This window comes from Podarcis filfolensis (assembly GCF_964270895.1).
Source record: "Podarcis filfolensis genome assembly, chromosome: 2".
Classification (NCBI taxonomy): Eukaryota; Metazoa; Chordata; class Lepidosauria; order Squamata; family Lacertidae; genus Podarcis; species Podarcis filfolensis.
Window position 1 is genome coordinate 12,607,368 of NC_139605.1, and position 19,640 is coordinate 12,627,007.

At 49.0% G+C, this 19,640-nt stretch overlaps 1 protein-coding gene across 2 annotated transcripts in view; it reads left to right on the plus strand.

Annotated features, from left to right (window-relative positions):
* SKIC2 (SKI2 subunit of superkiller complex) overlaps positions 1-19,640 on the plus strand; it is a 48,309-nt gene that overhangs the window by 17,454 nt on the left and 11,215 nt on the right. For both annotated transcript variants that reach the window (XM_083600438.1, XM_083600439.1), the window contains 9 exons: positions 1,256-1,402; positions 2,601-2,700; positions 3,493-3,705; positions 4,865-4,975; positions 6,248-6,359; positions 8,383-8,501; positions 11,650-11,787; positions 13,343-13,480; positions 15,725-15,829. In XM_083600438.1, the coding sequence (XP_083456564.1) occupies positions 1,256-1,402; positions 2,601-2,700; positions 3,493-3,705; positions 4,865-4,975; positions 6,248-6,359; positions 8,383-8,501; positions 11,650-11,787; positions 13,343-13,480; positions 15,725-15,829 (1,183 nt within the window). The remainder of the gene's footprint in view (positions 1-1,255; positions 1,403-2,600; positions 2,701-3,492; positions 3,706-4,864; positions 4,976-6,247; positions 6,360-8,382; positions 8,502-11,649; positions 11,788-13,342; positions 13,481-15,724; positions 15,830-19,640) is intronic.

Sequence of the window (19,640 nt, forward strand, 5' to 3'; positions counted from 1 at the left end):
AAAGGGGGATATCAAATCCAAACTCTTCTATAATGCTGTGCTCATTAGGCCTGACATCCTGCCAAGTCTGTGGAGGTTGTGTTTTTGCTAATGAATGGGGTCACTCCTACCTGCTTGGTGCAATTTATTGCAAGTTCATCCCTGTCAGCAGGGATGGGAAACTTCAGCAACAGCAGCAGCCTAGGGACTTTTCACAGGCCCCACACCCTCACCAGGTCCCACCCTTGATGGGAACTGCTCCACACCCTCCTTAAGTGATTCTCGCTGGCTGGGATGCGGCCTTAAACTCTGTCAAAAATAAGAATAATTTTTATTTATACTCCGCCCTCCCCAGCCAAGCCCGGGCTCAGGGCGGCTAAAAAGCAATAATAAAAACAAGTTGAATGAATACAACTTAAAGACAAAATTAAAATACAACATTAAAATATCGAAACTTTAAAATATTAAAATGTAGCCTCATCGCAGGAGGAGAAAGGAAAAGAAAAAAGAAAGAGGGGCAGGGAATCAAATTGGCTCCAAGCCAAAGGCCAGGCGGAACAATTCTGTCTTACAGGCCCTGCGGAAAGAAATCAGATCCTGCAGGGCCCTGGTCTCATGAGGCAGAGTGTTCCACCAGGCCGGAGCCAGTGTTGAAAAGGCCCTGGCTCTGGTTGAAGCTAATCGAACTTCCTTAGGACCCGGGACCACTAGGGTGTTGCTATTTATGGACCTTGAGGCTCTCCGTGGAGCATACCAGGAGAGGTGGTCCCGTAGGTACGAGGGTCCTAGGCCGTGAAAGGCTTTAAAGGTCAAAACCAGCACCTTGAACCTGACCCTGTACTCCACCGGGAGCCAGTGCAGCTGGAAAAGCACTGGGTGAATATGCTCCCATGGCAGAGACCCCATGAGGAACCTCGCTGCAGCATTCTGCACCCGCTGGAGTTTCTGGGACAGCTCTTGCTTGCCTTGCTTGCCTGTACGGAAGACGGAGAGCGGTATTTGTGAGCACATCTAGAAGCCAGCTGATTGTACAAATGGAAAATCTGCATTTGTTGCCCCACCCACTTTGCCTTGCCCCGCCCACCCCTGGCTTGCCTGTCTCCCATTGGAAGGTGGCCCAGAAGGGATAAAGAAGGGCTCCTCCCCCTTGCAGTACCATCATGTCTAACATGCCAGCATCTGCCGTGTAGAGGTGTGCCTTGGGTGAGCTGGGGGAAGAGTCCGCAAGCAGGAAGCCTGCAACTCAGCCATGCTGGGCACCCTTCTCTCTTTGCAGGAGGATCAAGAGGAAGAAAATCTACGTGATCAGCACCCTGAAGCGCCCCGTCCCGCTGGAACATTACCTGTACACAGGCAACAGCCAGAAAACGCAGAACGAGCTCTTCCTGCTGGTCGACGCCCGCGGCACGTTCCTGACCAAGGGGTGAGGGCTGATGCGCTGGCAGAGCGTCTCAGCGGCTGGTGGGAAGCCAAATGGCAGCTCCCACCCCACCTGGGTGGCCAAAAGTGTAATAAGCCCAATAATTGCATTTTAATGGTACCCCAGATCTTGTCTCCAGAAGCGGCTCACTTAATCCATCTAAATGGCAGGGGCGTGGCCTCGTAAAACATTTAGGGCAGGGAAGGGAAGCTGGTGTGGCCGACGTTTGAGGATGATGGGAGTTGTAGTCCAGGAAGGTCAGGAGGGCGTGGCATTGGCTACCGCTGGCATCAGGTTGGCTTGTTAACCATGCCTTAGGTTTACTCCAACCCCAGCCCAAGACACTCTCTTCCTGCCTGAGACAAGCCGAAAATGGCACCCCATTCCCTTTCCTCCTTTTTTCTCTTTTTTTACTTGTAGTCCGTGGAATAATGTCTTATCCACCCTTTGCTTACGTACATAAAGTGAGAAATATTATTATTATTATTATTATTATTATTATTATTATTATTATTAATAATAATAATAATGAATCAGACTCTTACTGTCCAACCAGATTCCTATTGGTATCTTGGATACCTGAGCACAAAAGCCGCTTTCCCCGCTTGCGAGTCCCAACAGCTCTGGTATTTTACCCTTGATGTTGGCTTGTGATATATAGCCATCATGATGAGTAGCCATTGGTAGCTGTGGCTGCTCTCCATTAGTTTGTCCAAAACCCCTAAACTTTGTGTGCTTTATGAATGAATCCTTCCTTTGGCTGGCCTGAATCCTCCGTGGGGCCGCCCCTGCCAGTAGGCCGAGTGAAGCAGTTGCCTCAGGCGGCAGATGCTCAGGGATGGTTGGGGGAATGGTGGCAAGGCATCGGAAGGGCAGAGCTGGCATGTGCCACTCACAGCCTGCCCTGAGCGAACTTGCTCCCCATGGGCATGGTGGGGCGAGGGGTGCTGTCCTGTTGCCAGTATTGAAGTAAGATTCAGCTGCTGGTTTAGCTATGGAACTGGGAGCGGTGGCCATCTTGTCCTTTGCCTCAGGCAGCAAAAAAAGTTGACCGTCCAATGCTCAGCTCCACTAGATGGCTTGGAGTATTTCTGAGAGGAAAAAAAACCTCTGTCCCCTTTCCCCTGCACCATGTGTAACTTTATACGCCTTGGTCGTGTTTCCTCTCGCCCCTTTCTCCCTATCCAAATGAATCCTCCAGGTATTACGATGCTGTGGATGCCAAGAAGGAGCGGGCCAGCAAGCATTCCCAGACCTTCGGGGCCAAGCAGCCCATGCACCCGGGGGCTGGGGCAGGCCAGGTACGCTGGGCCAGGTTCATCGCGGACCTGGGAGGGAGGGAGTTTGATGCTGGCCTGTTGGGAATCTGTGTACGTGCAGCTACTCACACAGAGTCAGTTAAGGTTTGGCAGACAGCCAGAAGGCAATCTGAAGGAGTAAGTCTGCCTGGTGATAACAGAGACATGGAGACAGCTCCCTGATTGGTCAAGCTCTCTCAAGGGAGTGATAATTAATGGCCTACTAACTGGAATGTGTTAGTTCAGTGTTCAGAGTTCTGTGTGTCAGTGTAGGAGTTGTGAGTCGTGTCAGAGAGAGCTAACAAAAGATCTGTGTTCTGTTCCTGTAAATGGTCCACTGTATATAATAAACACCTAACTACAAGTTCCTGGTTCCTGCTTCGTCTATCCTGCCTGCAGCCAAGTCGCCAATTGCTTCTGTGGATTCTGTGTTTACTCTGCTAGGTCTGGCTAAGGTCCTGCAACTAGTCAGAAAGTTGCCAAACACCAAATAGGTGTCCCCCCCCCCCCGGCATCAATAAATACATAAAATGACCCAGTGCTGCTGTGCGTTGTAACAAGAAGGGCAATGGAGAATGGGTTCATTAGGACCTAATGTCGCCACTTCTCCTTTGGCGTAGCTTTTTAAAAACAAGGGTGGGGGCGCCTTTTGGCCTGTGGAATCCTGAGCCCCCAACCCCCTGGCAGGCCACCTTGATAGGTGAGTGTGGCCATGGTGGCAGAGGCTAATGGGACTTGTAGTCCAGGATGCCGGCCTAGGCCCCAAGCCAAGTTGACCTGTGGCGTTCCCCTCAGGACAAGAACATCTGGCTCTCCCTCATCGACATGCTGCGCAAGAAGGACCAGCTGCCCGTGGTGGCCTTCACCTTCTCCCGCAACCGCTGCGACGACAATGCCTCCATGCTCACCACCGTCAACCTGACCACCACGAACGAGAAGAGCGAGATCCACGTCTTCTTCCAGAAGTGCATCTCCCGCCTGAAGGGCACAGACCGCCAGCTGCCTCAGGTCAGAGAGTGGGGCAGCGAGTGGTTGGCTTTGCGGCGAGGCCCGCTGGGCCTCTTGGCATGAAGGTGTCTCTTCAGTTTTAGGGTTGCTGAGGGGAACCGGGCCTCAAAACAGCTTCGCTGCCCAGGGAGGAAAAGCCGTGCCTTGGAACAACTTAACTGCTAGATAGCGGCTTCATCGCCTTCCACATGTGTCCCAAGGAGATGTACAATATAGAATTTTAAAAAGCTGTTTCATATTGCTTCTTGGCCTTTTGACTAAGATCAGGGGTAGCACCTGTTCTTATCAGTTTAATATCTGATATGGCATCTGAGGACTATACTGTACAGTGGTACCTTGGTTCTTGAACATAATCCATTCTGGGAGTCCGTTCAACTCCCGAAACCATTCGAAAACCAAGGCGCGGCTTCCAATTGGCTGCAGGAGCTTCCTGCACTCAATCAGAAGCTACAGAAGCCACGTTGGACATTCAGCTTCCGAAAAACGTTCGCAAACCGGAACACTTACTTCCAGGTTTTTGGCATTTGGGAGCCGATTTGTTCAACAACTAAGCCATTCGGGAACCAAGGTACCACTGTACGTTAAAAGTATTTTTGGTGCTGGGAGATGGAATAGGGGTTTGCCCCATCCACAGTGGTACATTGGGTTACAGATGCTTCAGGTTACAGACGCTTCAGGTTACAGACTCCGCTAACCCAGAAATAGTACCTCGGGTTAAGAACTTTGCTTCAGGATGAGAACAGAAATTGCACAGCGGCGGCACGGCAGCAGCGGGAGGCCCCATTAGCTAAAGTGGTACCTCAGGTTAAGAACAGTTTCAGGTTAAGAACAGACCTCCAGAATGAATTAAGTTCTTAACCCGAGGTACCACTGTACCAGCACCTTGGACTTGGCCCACCTTGGATTTCAACAGCCACTGCCCCTCCAAGGCCTGGGTTAAGACTTCAAAATGGCCGCCACTCCCAAGTTGTCTCGCAAGCCTAAGCATCAACATGGCCGCCAGAGTTGTATAGACGTTATTTCCAAGGAGTTTCTTGACAGCTTCATTCAGCAGAGAAATCCAAGATGGTGACGAGCTTCCTGGGAGCAATAGGGAAGGGGCTGCCGGGCTTTGTCTTTTTTTAAGAGCGTTTTAACAGCCCGGTTGCTATTCTTCCAGGTCCTTCATATGGTGGATCTCTTGAAGCGAGGCATTGGGGTGCATCACAGCGGCATCCTCCCCATTTTAAAGGAAGTGGTGGAGATGCTGTTCAGCAAAGGCCTTGTCAAGGTGAGTCCTCTGAGCTTATACTTTGGAGAGGTGCCGCCGTGTGGCTGTTAAGAGTGCTAGACTCGGACTGAGGTCACATCCGCAGTCTTATGCTGCTTTTAGCAGTCATGGCTTCCCTGCAAAAATTCCGGGAGATGTAGGTTGTGGAGGGTGTGGCTCTGTGAGCGAGTCTCCCGACAACGCTCTGCACCCTTAACATTTCCCAGGATTCTTTGGGAGGGAAGCCATGATGGTTTAAAGCGTTGCTGCGACCTGAAGTGGACGTAGGTTTCTGTTCCCGCTTGGCCACGAGCGTCTCCACCCCCATCGTCTAGCCTGGACACTGAGGTCCAGCTCCGAGAGCCTTATGGCAGTTCCTTCACGGTGAGAAGTGAGGTTACAGGGAGCCAGACAGAGGGCCTTCTCGGTGGTGGCGCCCGCCCCGTGGAACGCCCTCCCACCAGATGTCAAGGAAATAAACAACGATCTGACTTTTAGAAGACACCTGAAGGCACCTCTGTATTGGGAATTTTTTAATGTCTGATGTTTTATTGTGTTTTTAATATTCTGTTGGGAGCCGCCCAGAGTGGCTGAGGAAACCAGCCAAATGGAATAATAATAATAATAATAATAATAATAATAATAATAATAATAATAATGCCCACAAGGTGAGGATGAAAGGGCGGGGGCCTCCTACATGCAACCTTGAGTTCCTTGGAGGAAAGGCGAGATGAAAATGTAAAAAATAATAATTAAAAGAAACTGAACGGTTGGGGGTGGGGGTGGATATTTCACCCCTCCCGTTGCAAGAATCTCCTGACAATGTTTTCAGAAAGCAGGGGATGGATTCTGCTCATCTCTTCTTCCGCTCCAGCCTGACTCTGTGGGAGTCTTGAGTGTTACCTGTGTAGAGATAAGATGACTGCTTAAGCAACTGTAACACTCACGCAGTCTAGTGTTTAGTTTCTAGTTTATTTTTTAGGTTGCAGTAGCTGTAAAAGAATAAAGAATTTATGCTTCAGAGCCGTCGTTGGTGTAGTTCATACTCTGTTGTGCTCTGCTGACTTTGGCACTGAGTTTGGTGCTCACAGCTCTAAGCTGTGAGTCCGCTGCACTTAGACCTGCTTCCCTGCAGTGGAAGGTCTCTGGAAGTGCTTTTCCAGCTCGCCTGGCCCAGTCGGGGCAGAAGAGGTTGAGCCCAGAGGTTGAGCTCAAAGGCGACGCTGACAGTGGGCAGGGGACAAACATGAGGAGCAACTTGACACCCATTTTTCTCTGTCGTTCTTGATTCAGATCCTCTTCGCCACTGAGACTTTCGCCATGGGAGTGAACATGCCGGCAAGGACGGTGGTCTTTGATTCGATCCGCAAACACGACGGCACAAACTTCCGGGATCTGGTGCCAGGTAACAGGGAAAGCGGAGGGAGGGCAGGCAATTTTCACACGCACCTGTTTTGCAGACCGCAGTGGCAAAGTACCTCCCTGGCCTTAACGCTTGCTTTCCTTCCATATTTAATCATTTCCCTGCCCCCTGTTCCTCCGTGGGTTTTTTTACCCACGTTTTATTCTCTAGCTTCTTAAAGAATTGTAGAGTTGGAAGGGACCCCAAGGGTCATCTGGTCCAACCCCCTGCGATGCAGGAATCTCAACTAAAATCATCCAGGACAGCTGGCCACCCAACCGCTGTTTAAAAACCTCCAGTGAAGGAGAGTTCCCAAGGGAGTCTGTTCCACTGTTGAACAAGCGCTTCTTCTTTCTTTCTTTTTTTAATCATTTTTATTGATTTTCCAATAAAAAACATCCAATTAATATATCCAATCATAATACTCCAATTAAAATAAAAAACTAAAATAAAAAAGACCAAATTATAATCCAAATTATAATTATTAATTTTTTGGGCTTCCCACGATCTGGATCTCTGAAGCACATCTCCACATCTCAGTACTGCCTCTCCTTGTTGTTTCCATATTTTCCACATCTCCATTTTGACGCTTTATAATTCCCGTCCCTGAGTCCACAATTCACAATCGTGTCAAACATCGTATACTTTCGTCCGTCGAATACTGCTTTGTTAGTACAGCGGTACCTCGGGCTACATACGCTTCAGGTTACAGACTCCGCTAACCCAGAAATAGTGCTTCAGGTTAAGAACTTTGCTTCAGGATGAGAACAGAAATCATGCTCCGGCGGCGCGGCAGCAATGGGAGACCCTATTAGCTAAAGTGGTGCTTCAGGTTAAGAACAGTTTCAGGTTAACAATGGACCTCTGGAACGAATTAAGTTCTTAACCCGAGCTACCACTGTATATATTTTTCCAACTGTCTTTTTAGCAGCGCAGCTTCATCTGACTCCGTTCCGATCCAGGATGACCGAGCTCTTCTTGATAGCTTTCATGGTGGGCACCCAAGCAGCGATAGCTTAGCTGTATTGCTACAGGAGAAAGAGGAGTGAGGCCAGATCTGTGGTGGCTGCTCATCTTCCTTTCTGGCCATATGTTAAGACTGGGGACGTGCATTAAGTGTTGCTCCTCCCCTCCTGCAATAAATTGCAAAGCTCCCAGCTGCCGGTCTCACCTTACAAGTGGCAAGTCTAGTATCAGCAGCAAGATACGGACATGGTGTTGCTCATTGATTCACCTGGTGGCAAGCTGCCATTCACCCCAGGTGCTGAGGCAGGAACTGTTTTCCACCTGGATAGATTCCTAGTTGGCAACCATTATTTACTGAAGAGCCCCTTTTGACCGCAGTTTCAACCATCTGATGACAGGAGCTCGTCCTTTTCTCTTTTTTAAAAAAAATTTTTTAATTAAAGTTTCAAAAATTATATAAAAACAGAACAATACAAGACAAACAAAATACACACAAACAAAAATAAGAACAAGTATACTTTCAATCCCTTATTTTCTTATAACTTACTTCCCCGACTTCCTCATACCTCCCCTTTCTGTATTCCAATTTCTAATTTATTTGATTCAACAAATCCTTCCGAGCTCATCCTTTTCTCAAGTAGGACCCTGGCAGGGACACATGCCTGACTGGTATGTTATCTCCCTCCTGGTCGTTCATTCGGGAGCTTCAAAAGCTTCCTTCTGCCCGAACATCTCAGCGACCGATGCCAACCGACACCGGCACACTTAGGGATCCACAGAGTCTGCGTGTGACAGACCTCAGCAACTCAGCATTTTGGCTAATCTACTATATTTACATATAAACACACACAGAGCACTGCAACATGGCTCCCTCTCTAGCTTCAGACAGCAAACAGAAAGAACAAAGGACAATAGTTCCCACTTCACGGAACACAAACATCCTGTCTCCCTCACTTCCCACTTTGTGGAGTCAAAACATATACCGTCATGTGATAGACGACATTCCCATGACTGCAGTCACGGAGCAGGAATTCTAAGTGCATTTTTCTTTCTTGCACAGCTGAGTACATCCAGATGGCAGGCCGAGCTGGACGCCGAGGTCTCGACACCACGGGGATGGTGATCATCTTGTGCAAAAACCAAGCACCTGAGATGGCTGATCTTCACCGGATGATGTTGGTGAGTTAGGCACACAAACACACACAAACTGTTTCCCATCCCTGTTGCGCCAGATTATTCTGCAATGGGGTGTCCTTAAAAGTGTCAGGGCTGAAATAACGTATCGTAAGAGCTTTCCTTCTGGGTCGAGCCTAAATGTAATCCAGAGCTTGCAAGGAGGACAGGACAACCAGAATCTCTTTGGTCTTGGCAACTAGTATTTAGAGGTTTCTGACCTTGGAAGTTGCTCTTAGCTACATTAGCTGATCAACATGGTTAGACTAGGTCCTGGAAGACCAGGGCCAGTCACTCACTCTCAGTCATACCTACCTTACAGGGTTGTTGTGAGGATAAAATGGGGAGGAGGAGGACTATGTGCTCCTCCTTGACCTCCTTGGAGGAAAGGGTGAGATATAAATGCAATAAGTAAATAGTTTATTTAGCACAATCCATTTTTAAAAGCCATTTCTATGCTTGTGTGAATTTTCTGCGAGATGAGGAAATCTGTATTGTTTTCACTCTGCGTAAATTCTGCTGATTTTTACCATTTGGCATAATCCACCAACATACCAAGACCGATTTGAGTCTTCTCACAATTATCCTCATTTAGCCAAAGTTTATGCACAGCACAAGGGTGGCGCTGTGGGTTAAACCACAGAGCCTCGGACTTGCCGATCAGAAGGTCGGCGGTTCGAATCCCTGCGACGGGGTGAGCTCCCGTTGCTCGGTCCCTGCTCCTGCCAACCTAGCAGTTCGAAAGCACGTCAAAGTGCAAGTAGATAAATAGGTACCACTTTGGCGGGAAGGTAAACGGCGTTTCCGTGCGCTGCTCTGGTTCACCAGAAGCGGCTTAGTCATGCTGTACGCCGGCTCCCTCAGCCAATAAAGCGAGATGAGCGCCGCGACCCCAGAGTCGGTCACGACTGGACCTAATGGTCAGGGGTCCCTTTACCTTTACCTGTGCACAACACAAGAGAAAGAAATTGGCATCAGTGTCTTTCTCTTGTGCCCTAGAAGTATCAGCCAGCCATCTCTCTCTAGCTTTGGAGATAGTAGCAGGCATTGCTTCCCTTCATCCATAAGAGCTAGAAACTTGGCTGCTGTTTTTTTTTTTTTTTTTTTTAATAATATTTATTAAAATTTTTCAAAAATACAAAAAATATCACTTTACGGGACTCCCCCCTTCCCCCACCCCTACCATATTCCCCTTTCATATTGTTGGCCAAACAAGTTCCCCATTCAAATTAAAACTTAATTTGTTTTACCCTTAATAATAATAAAAAAAAAAGAAAAAAACCCAGTGTTCTTTCCCCAAGACCCACCCCATGTCATTCCACAATTTCCATTTTTTAATAAAAGAAGCACCCCAGATAATAGAAACAGAAAAGGTAGAAAATAAAAAAAATATAATGAATAATAGACCAATTCCGCAAAAAATAACAAAGTTGGCAAGCCTTTGGAGTTTTAGTTCTCCCCCCCCTGTCTCCGGTTTAATTTCCCCCTGACCATCAACCCCTAGTGTCTGCCTGGAATTCTTAAGGCCATAAATCACAACTTTTCCCCAACTCCTTGCTGGCTATTTCTTTTTAAAATTAAAAATAAATTTTTTTGAAAATCAAAATTAATATTATTATCATTATTTTTCAAAACTTTAACTTCAGTCTTTAATAAAACTGTAATAGAACTCCCTCCATTGTTCTTTCCAGGTTGTAGTCTAATTTCCCTTTGTTCCGCTGCTAAAACGTTGTAATTCGAAAGTTTGGTAAGTCTGCAGGGATGGTTGTTATTCAGGGGCAAAACCTTACGTTCAGTCCCTTCCTTTCTTCAATAGAAAAATCTATTGTCTCCTTTAAAAAAACAAAAAAGAAAACACCCTGAAGACGAGATGTTATTTCCGTTTTGCAGCTTTCCCAGAAGATAACCAGTCCTGTAAAGTTCCATTGGTGTTTTTCCACTTTCCCAATCCTTGTAATGTCCCGAAGCTCCTCAAGGGGGATTGTTGTGACTTTGTTTCCTCTAATCCAAAAGTCAATTTGTTATCCATATTCGCCATTTTGTATCCAAATTTTAACAAGTTGTAGCAAATTGTATCAAATTTAACCAGCCAAGTTCTCATAATAAAATCCACTCCGCTTTTCGACTTTGACAGCTATTTTGACAGCTGTCAAAATCTCCGACTCCTTTCACCAGGCTCTCTCTTCAGTCGCCCCGGTTCCCAGGGGGGGGGGGTTGCGTTTCCCTTCTCCAGTTCCTCCTCCAGCACAGTTCTTGTAGTTCCCCATCGTGAAATTTTGAATTTTTATCAGCAATGCAAGCCTTTTTGGGTCTTGGTTTCCCCGTCCTTGTTTTGGAAAGTTTACAATAGGGAGGGGACTGACTTCCTTTTTGGATCCCCCCCGCTCGTATCCAATTCGAAAAAAAAATTTTTTTTCCTCCTTTTGAGCCCGGTTTCCAAATTTACTCACGGGTTGTTGTTGAAAAGTCCGAATTTTCAATGGAAGAAGTCAGCGCTCTCCGCCGGATGGCATGCGGCTTCGCTCAGCAGGGGAAGCAGAAAACTCAAGGCACCACGCTTCTCCCCGGCACCCGATCCGTAGCCTTTAAAAAGGCTCCTTCACGAGTCGGGAGGGCGCTAACGGTGCAAGCCGAGTCTCCATGTCCACGGCCTCCGTGGCCGTGGTTTCTAAGGGTCCCCGCATCGCCGGTGCGGTAGAACCCAGCCCCTGCCGAGCAGACTCCCTCCGGAGCTCGGAGGGAGTCCGCCATTCGGCGATGGCGCCAACCCGGAAGTCTTGGCTGCTGTTTTTAAACAGATACGGGGATTCTCCAGAAGCTGAATTCACTGCTCCCGGTGCCATTTTCTGTGCACCTGCAAAACCGCAATGGAGACACAGCCAGATGGGTGGGGTAGAAATAATAAGTTATTATTACTATTGTTAATTTTATTATTATTATTACTGCTTGTTGGTATATAGGCTTCCTAGAAGGGCCTTAAGGTCATGAAGAAGAGCCCTGTAGCTGGTTCAGGCAAACCACCCCCCTAATCCAGCATCCTGTTGTCATAGCAGCAAGGCAGAGGTCCCCGATGTGAAAGCTGTGAGAGCGAGGGCATTTGGGAAAAACAGCTTTGCTGCCTTCCTCTCCCATCTCTCCTCCTCTGTCCCTCCAGGGCAAACCCACCCAGCTGCAGTCCCAGTTCCGCCTCACCTACACCATGATCCTCAACCTGCTGAGAGTAGAAGCCCTTCGCGTGGAGGACATGATGAAGAGGAGCTTCTCCGAGTTCCACACCCGGAAGGACAGCAAGGTAGGTCTCTGGAGAGAGTGGGTGTCAGAAGCGAGCCGGCAGCTCATCACACCACGCCGCGCCAGTTGGAGTTAAATCTTTATTAGCAAAAATACATTCCGCACAGGAGTGTCAGGCCTAATGAGCGCAGTAACTCATCTCTCGTAGGTCTTGCTCTCATCAAGCAGGTGCTGGGACTGAAGGACCCCACAGCTGCCTAAGTCCCCACCCCCACCCCAGTTCATTTCCCAGCAATCTGAGACTTTGCCTGTGCATCACCAATCTCTCCTCTGCCCTTTTCATGCCTCTACTTGTTCTGGGAGACAAGCAGGGAGGGGAGACACCCGTGCCTCTTCCCCAGCCAGACTCATTGCGCACCCCCCTCCTCTCCAGCCTCTACTGATTCTGGACTTCTCTCTGCCACAGACTCTTCTCAGCTCACGAAGCCGCCTTACCCCTTTAGCTTCCAACCCGTCTCTTCCCAGTCTGCGCCCTCTTCTCTGCCTGACCACGCATGGTCGTCCCACCGCCTGGGCACTGTGCCTTCTTCCCTTGAGGGTTCCCCAGCTGGGGTCTCCCGCCATTCCTCTGTGCCCAACCAGTATGCTCCCTGGGGAGCAGCAGAAAGGACAGGTGTCGTAACCAGATCTGACTTGAGGACACTTGGAAAGTCCAGGGCATGAGTTGGGCAGCAGCCGGAACTCCTGTCATGTAAGGTTCTTAAACACACACACACACACAGAGAGAGAGAGGAGAGAGAGAGAGAGAGAGAGAGAGAGAGAGAGAGAACCTACAGGCCCAAGGCTGTATGGGAGGAACAGAGGGATAAGAGGGGAATTGTAGATCAGGGCTAGTAATTTGTGCCCCCCTGGATGTTGCTGGACAACAACTCCCATAATTCCTGGTCGGCTATCCTGGCTGAGCCTGATGGGAGGCTTGGGAATCCAATAACGTTTGCAGGGCTGCAGGCTCCCCTTCCGTGTTTGATGGAGGCTTGCATGCAAATACAGCCGCTTCAGGTTGCGTTTTTTCTGGTTACGGACTGCCGAGACTCGGAAGTACCGGAACGGGTTACTTCTGGGTTTTGGAGGTCGCGCATGCGCAGAAGCGCTAAATTGCGCATGCGCAGAAGCGCCGAATTGCAACCCGCGCATGTGCAGACGTGGGTTGCGAATGCTGCGGGTTGCGAACGTGCATCCTGCACGGATCACATTCGCAATCTAAGCGTCCACTGTGTGTAAGAAGCCAAAGGAAAGTGAGGAAGAAACCAGAAGGCAGCTGATAGAAGATCAGGATGGTGTACACATGAAAACTTTAGAAGTGGATCAGGCAATTAGTCCATTTAGCCCCGTGTTGTCTGCTCTGACTGGCAAAGGCTCTCCGGAGAGACTTTCCCCTTGCCTGCTGCCAGGGAATGAAGCTAGAAGCATTCTGATTGCCAAGAACGTGTCCTCCGCTAACCTGTGAGTGCTGTCTATTCAGGCTCCCTTATGTCTTGCACCCCCCTCTCTCTAGGAGAGTCTGGGGCTTTTCCTCTTCACATCGCTCCACCTTCCCTGACCCGCTTCCCTCCTAGGTACACGAACACAGGATTGCCCAGCTGAGCTGCATCTTGGCCAACATGGAAGCATCAGATCTGTCGGGACAGCTTGGCGACTTAGAGGAGTATTATCACGTGGTCCGAGAGCTACAGGAGACCCGGGAACTCATACAGGTGCCAATTTTTTTTGGGGGGGGGGAAATCTGGAGAAAGGGGGGTGCAGAGCTCTGCCCTCTCAGAGAGTGGCCCTTGTTTTGGAGTTGATGGATCCATGGGCTAGACAGTATCACCCAGTGCCTCTAGGTGGTGCTGTTGGTGCGTCCGCCCAAGGTAGAGTGCTCAGGCCGCAGCGTTCCCCATGAGACGCACTGGGATAGGATGGCTTGCTTTGTTCAATGAGAGGGATCAGCTGTGGGTATCCAGGCACACTCATGCCCTGGCTCTCCTTGGAACAGGAAGGGAAATAAGAATGTGTTGGCGCTTCCCGACTTGGAGTTTTCAGGTCTCATCCAGGAGGAGAGACATTTGAGGATCAGGAGGTGGTGACGAGAGGGATAATCTCTTCCCCCTTTTTTTAGGGGGCACAAGTTTAAAACTGCACACAAGGCTGTAGTGTGAGTGCTCACTGTGCCAGCCATGTCAGCCAGGCCCTTCTCAAGATACTCCATTCCGTTTCTCGTTTCCCACCTGAGTTTACTCCCACCCACCCCAAAATGCCCACAGTCTGCCAGTATTCCATGGCTAAAGAGTGTTCTTAGTCTCCATTGGGCTGTTTTGGGTCGTGTGGGTGTCCCCATGAAGGTTTGTTTGCTTGTTCTTACTAAAGTCCCTTTGTTCTTCAAACAAACATGAAGCCTGCTGTTATAATAATAATAATAATTTATTATTTATACCCTGCCCATCTGGCTGAGTTTCCCCATCCACTCTGGGCGGCTTCCACTGAATATTAAAAACAATACAGCATCAGACATTAAAAACTTCCCTAAGCAGGGCCGCCTTCAGTTGTCTTTTAAAAGTAAAATAATTGTTTATTGCCTTGACATCTGCTGGGAGGGCGTTCCACAGGGCAGGCGCCACTACCGAGAAGGCCCTCTGCCTGGTTCCCTGTAACCTCGCAGCGAGGGAACCGCCAGAAGGCCCTCAGCGCTGGACCTCAGTGTCTCCCTCTTTGGCATAAACAATGCCATGTGAGCAACGGCGCTTACACTTGGACATGGGGAAATAAAGAGAACAACCCGTGGGAACTTTGCCCCCTTTGCCAAAAGGGCCCAAACTAAAAAAGAATGGCAACTTAAGTTGATGGAATATGCCCAGCTTGCAGACCTAACGTATGGAATAAGAGAAAAAGAAGAACGTATGTTGAAAGAAGATTGGAAAATGTTTACTGAATATATGGAGGGAAATTGGGTACACTTGAAAATGATAAAGGCAAATTTAACAGTGTAAATAAGTTTTGATGGATGTAACAATGGAATACTGAATGGTTTAGTTCATGTAACGTATGCAGGGATTTGTGGTATGCAAAATGAACCATGGAAAGAGAAGGGAAGTCATGATAATGTAAGGTTGTTTAAATGAGTATAAAGGTAAAGGGCAAAGGGACTCCTGACCATTAGGTCCAGTCGTGGCCAACTCTAGGGTTGCAGCGCTCATCTCGCTTTATTGGCCGAGGGAGCCAGCATTTGTCCACAGAAAGCTTCCAGGTCATGTGCCAGCATAACTAAGCCACTTCTGGTGAACCAGAGCAGCGCACGGAAACGCCATTTACCTTCCTGCTGGAGCGGTACCTATTTATCTACTTGCACTTTTGACGTGCTTTCAAACTGCTAGGTTGGCAGGAGCTGGGACCAAGCAACAAGAGCTCACCCTGTTGCGGAGATTCAAACCGCCGACCTTCTGATTGGCAAGTCCTAGGCTCTGTGGTTTAACCCACAGCGCCACCCGCGTCCCTTAAATGAGTATATTAAATTGTAAAACAGAAAATCTAATTACACACACACACACACACACACACACACACACACACACACACACAGAGTGTATATATATAACTTTGCCAAAGGAGGTTCCGTCGTTGCTGTGCTAAGTTGCTGTTGCACATTCACCTCCGCAACCAAGAAGACTACAGTTTGGTTCTGTTCTGAACGTTTGTAAAAGATCTCAAGATTTAAAAGCATCTTGAGGAGAGAGGGATTGTGGGTTGCCTTCCTCTGACCTGGCTTATGTCTATAGGAAAGAGAAAGACTTTTTGGAGCAGGGAGAGGTTTGGATCCAGCATCCTTCCTGCTCCTCAAAGTTGTGGATACAGGACTTGCTACTTTGGAAGAAACCTTGGAAGCAGAGCACGAGGTCTTTCTTTTTTTAGGATTCCAGTTATGTTTGCATGTGTGTCATCCTCTAGCTGTTTCCCACTTTCAGAGGCGAGTCATGGAGTCAATGAACGGACTGAAGGCCCTTTCCGTGGGACGGGTGATCGTGGTGAAAAACCAAGAGCACCGAAATGCCCTGGGGGTGATCTTGCAGGTAAGTGCGGGAGTTTCTCCAGCACCATGTGCTAAAGCACTCCAAATTCAGTGCTCACAGGTGTAGACTGATCGATTTAATAACATTTCTTTACCGCTTGATTGTAAAAAACAAAACAAAAACCCACCTCTAAGCTTTTTACAAGAAGAAAAATAAATAAGACATGCTCTTGTGTATTGGCTGGTTGGTTGGTTTTGCTCATGGATAGATTTGGGCTTGGAAAAGTCAAGGATCTGAAGATGATATGTAGGGCATTGAGACTCATGACTGAGACTTGTTCGGTCACTGCACCCAAAAGCCCAGACTTTTAACCTGGCATGTAAATTGTCTCCTCAAGCATGAGGACTAGATTCTTGGTTTTCCATACAGAAGCTGTTCTCTATTGCTCAAGCAACTTATTCTCTCTCTCTCTCTCTCTCTCTCTCTCTCTCTCTCTCTCTCTCACACACACACACACACACACACATATATGCATACTGTGATGGGATGGTGAGCTGCTTGTGCGTAAAATCCTGATCCCTCAGAGTTTGGCTAAGTTCCCAAACCTCTGTCTGTGATGGAGCTCCTTAAGCATGGCTCCATCAATCGCTCGTTGAATCGGACAGTGGGCGTTTACGGAACTTCTTCCAGCATAAAAGCTCCTTAACGGAAACACGTCTTCTGGACTCTCGGCGTGACAGTTTCCGCCGAGGAGTGGGTGTTCCTACGGGAGGTCCTGAAACCCCCCCACTGTTCTCGCTTGAAGTATCTCTGAGCTCTCCCTCCGACTCACTTTCCCTTGGAACTCCACTTCTCCCCCTGCTGGTCCCCTCCTCCGCTGAGTGGTCTCTCTCACCCTCCATGAGCCCTTTCACCTCCTTCGTCTCAGATGACAGTTCCCTGACATCCACCTCCCCTCCAGGGCCCCCTTCACCCCCTTCCCTCCCCTCCTCTGCGGGAGGCGAGGGAGCAAAACCCCTGAAGGAACCTCCCTCATCTTCCGAAGTTTCGAACACTTCCCTCCACCTTTTGCTGTTCCCGGTTTCCAAGTACTCCTCCTCCTCGGAGTCGGTACCTCCTTCCAACTCCGATTCCCTAAATCCCTCCAGTTCCTCCTCATCGTCGGTGGTGCCAAAGTACTCCCTCCGGAACCTCGCTACTGGCTGAGGTTTCCTGGGGAACCTTTGGTGGAACGTTTCGATCAAAACCTCGTCATGGACCTCCTCTGCCTTCACCCAGGTGTTTTCTGACTCTGGTTCCCCTTCCCACGCGACCAAATACTCCACCTGATTCCCCTTCCACCTGGAGTCGATGATTTCCGCCACATAGTTGCGGCTTTCCCTTTCTTCTATGGCTGGCCCCCGTGTGGATACCCCTTCACCTTCCCCCCTGTATGGTGACAGTAATGACCTGTGGAATACTGGGTGCAGTTTCATGTGGTTCGGTAACCGGAGTCTGAAAGCCACTGGGTTGATCTGTTGGATGACCTCAAATGGTCCCAATCTTTTGGGTCTCAATTTCTTGCAACCCCCCTTGTACGGCAACCCTTGGGTTGATAGCCAGACCCGACTCCCCACCCTAATTGTTTCACCTTCCCTTCTGCTCTTGTCTGCCTGCCTCTTATATTCTTCTTTGGCCCTTTCTAAGTTGTGTTGGAGTTGACGATGGATCGCTTCCATTTCTTCTACAAAAAGTTCAGCGGCCGGAACACTCCATCTCTCTCCTCCTTCCCCTGGAAACGCCCTGGGGTGGCACCCATAATTAGCCAAAAATGGGCTCATCCCGGTGGACACATTCTCTGCATTATTGTAAGCAAATTCCGCTAGTGCCAACTTTTCGACCCAATCGTTTTCTCTGTCATTGACATAGCACCTCAGGTATTGTTGAAGGATACCGTTTGCCCTCTCCGCCTGCCCATTGGTCTCAGGGTGCCTGGCAGTCGAAAAGTTGACCTCTACGTGCAACAAGCTCATAAGCTTCCTCCAGAATCTGGACGTGAACTGTTTCCCTCTGTCGGACACCAGCCTCAAGGGGGCGCCATGCAGCCTAAAAATATGTTCTACAAACAATTTCGCTGTCTCTTCCGCCGTGACTGCATGTGAGCAAGCTACAAAGTGACCCATCTTAGTTAACTGGTCTACTACGACTAGTATGGCGGTTTTCCCCTGGGATTTGGGCAGATCAGTCATAAAATCTATCGACACCGCCTCCCACGGTCGTTCTGGTGTGGGTAACGGTTCTAATAAACCCGCTGGTGCCCGCCTTTCTCCTTTGGCTCTCTGGCATTGGTCACACCTTCTCACATACTCCCGTACATCCTCCCTCACCTTGGGCCACCAAAACTCCCTGGTCACCAACCACATGGTCTTGTGTTGCCCAAAATGCCCCGCTGTGGGATTGTCGTGCAACTGTTTGAGTACTCTCCCCCTCAATTCCCCTTCGGGTATATATAGTGCCCCTTTGTAATACAATGCCCCGTTTCTTTCTTCAAAACCTCCGGGGTCTTCTCCCTCTCTCCTTAAACCTCTGAGCTTATCCTGGGCGTACTCATCATTTACCGTCCCCTCTACCAGTTCTCTTTGCCCCACCCAGGCCGCACCACACACCCAGTGGTCCTCTGGGATAATATGTCTCTCTTCTGGCGCTCCCTCCCCCTCCAAATATTCAGGTTTGCGAGAGAGAGCGTCCGCTCTGATGTTTTCTGGACCTGGCACGTAGCAGATTTCAAAATGGAATTTGGAGAACTCCTGGGCCCATCTCACTTGTCGTTGGTTGAGCACTCGTGCTGTTCTCCAATACTCCAAATTCTTGTGGTCCGTACACACTTGCACCTTATGCTGTGCGCCAATTAGTAAGTGTCTCCATCTCCGGAACGCTTCGTGAATGGCGAGTAGTTCTCGGTCATATACCGTGTAGTTCCTCTCGGATTTGTTCAGCTTACGCGAAAAGAAGGCACACGGTCTCCATTCCGACTTATTGCTCCCTGGCTGAAGCAGCACTGCCCCCACCGCCCGGTCTGAGGCATCAGTTTCCACTCTCATGGGTTTTTGTAAATCCACATGCAGGAGCTGTTCTTCCGAAGCGAATGCCTTTTTCAATTCCTCAAAAGCGTGCTCCGCCTCTGCCGTCCAAACGAATTTCTTCTTGCTGCTTAGACAGTCCGTGATGGGAGCCGTTAAGTGGGCAAAGTTCTTGATGAATTTACGGTAAAAGTTCCCAAACCCTAAGAACCTTTGCACATCTTTTTTGGTTTTCGGTGTCTTCCATTCCAGCACCGCCTGGACCTTGCCTGGATCCATGGCTAATCCCTTGTCTGATAAGCGGTACCCCAGGAATTCCACCTCCTTGGTGTGGAACTGACACTTCTCCAATTTCACCCACAACTGGTTTGCTTGCAGCTGGCTCAGCACTTCCCTGACATCCTTCACATGCTGCTCCTCATTCTCCGAATATATCAGCACGTCATCGAGGAATGCCACGCAATTCTTGTAGAGCAAAGGTCCCAGTACATGGTTCATGAGCGATTGAAAACAGGCGGAGCCTGATTGCAATCCGAATGGCATAACGAGATATTCGAAAGCCCCTAAGGGGGTGAACATCGTTGTCTTCCATTCATCCCCCTTCTTTATTCGTATCAGGTTGTACGCTCCTCTCAAGTCCAGTTTCGTGAATATCTTTCCCTTCCTCACCCTGGTCAAAATGTCATCAATCCTGGGCATGGGGAAAGTCACTGGTTCTGACACGGCATTCAGGGCCCGGTAGTCCACGACCAATCTAGGTTTATCCGTGTTTTTTTTGTCCACAAAAAACACTGGACTGCCCCCCACCGCTC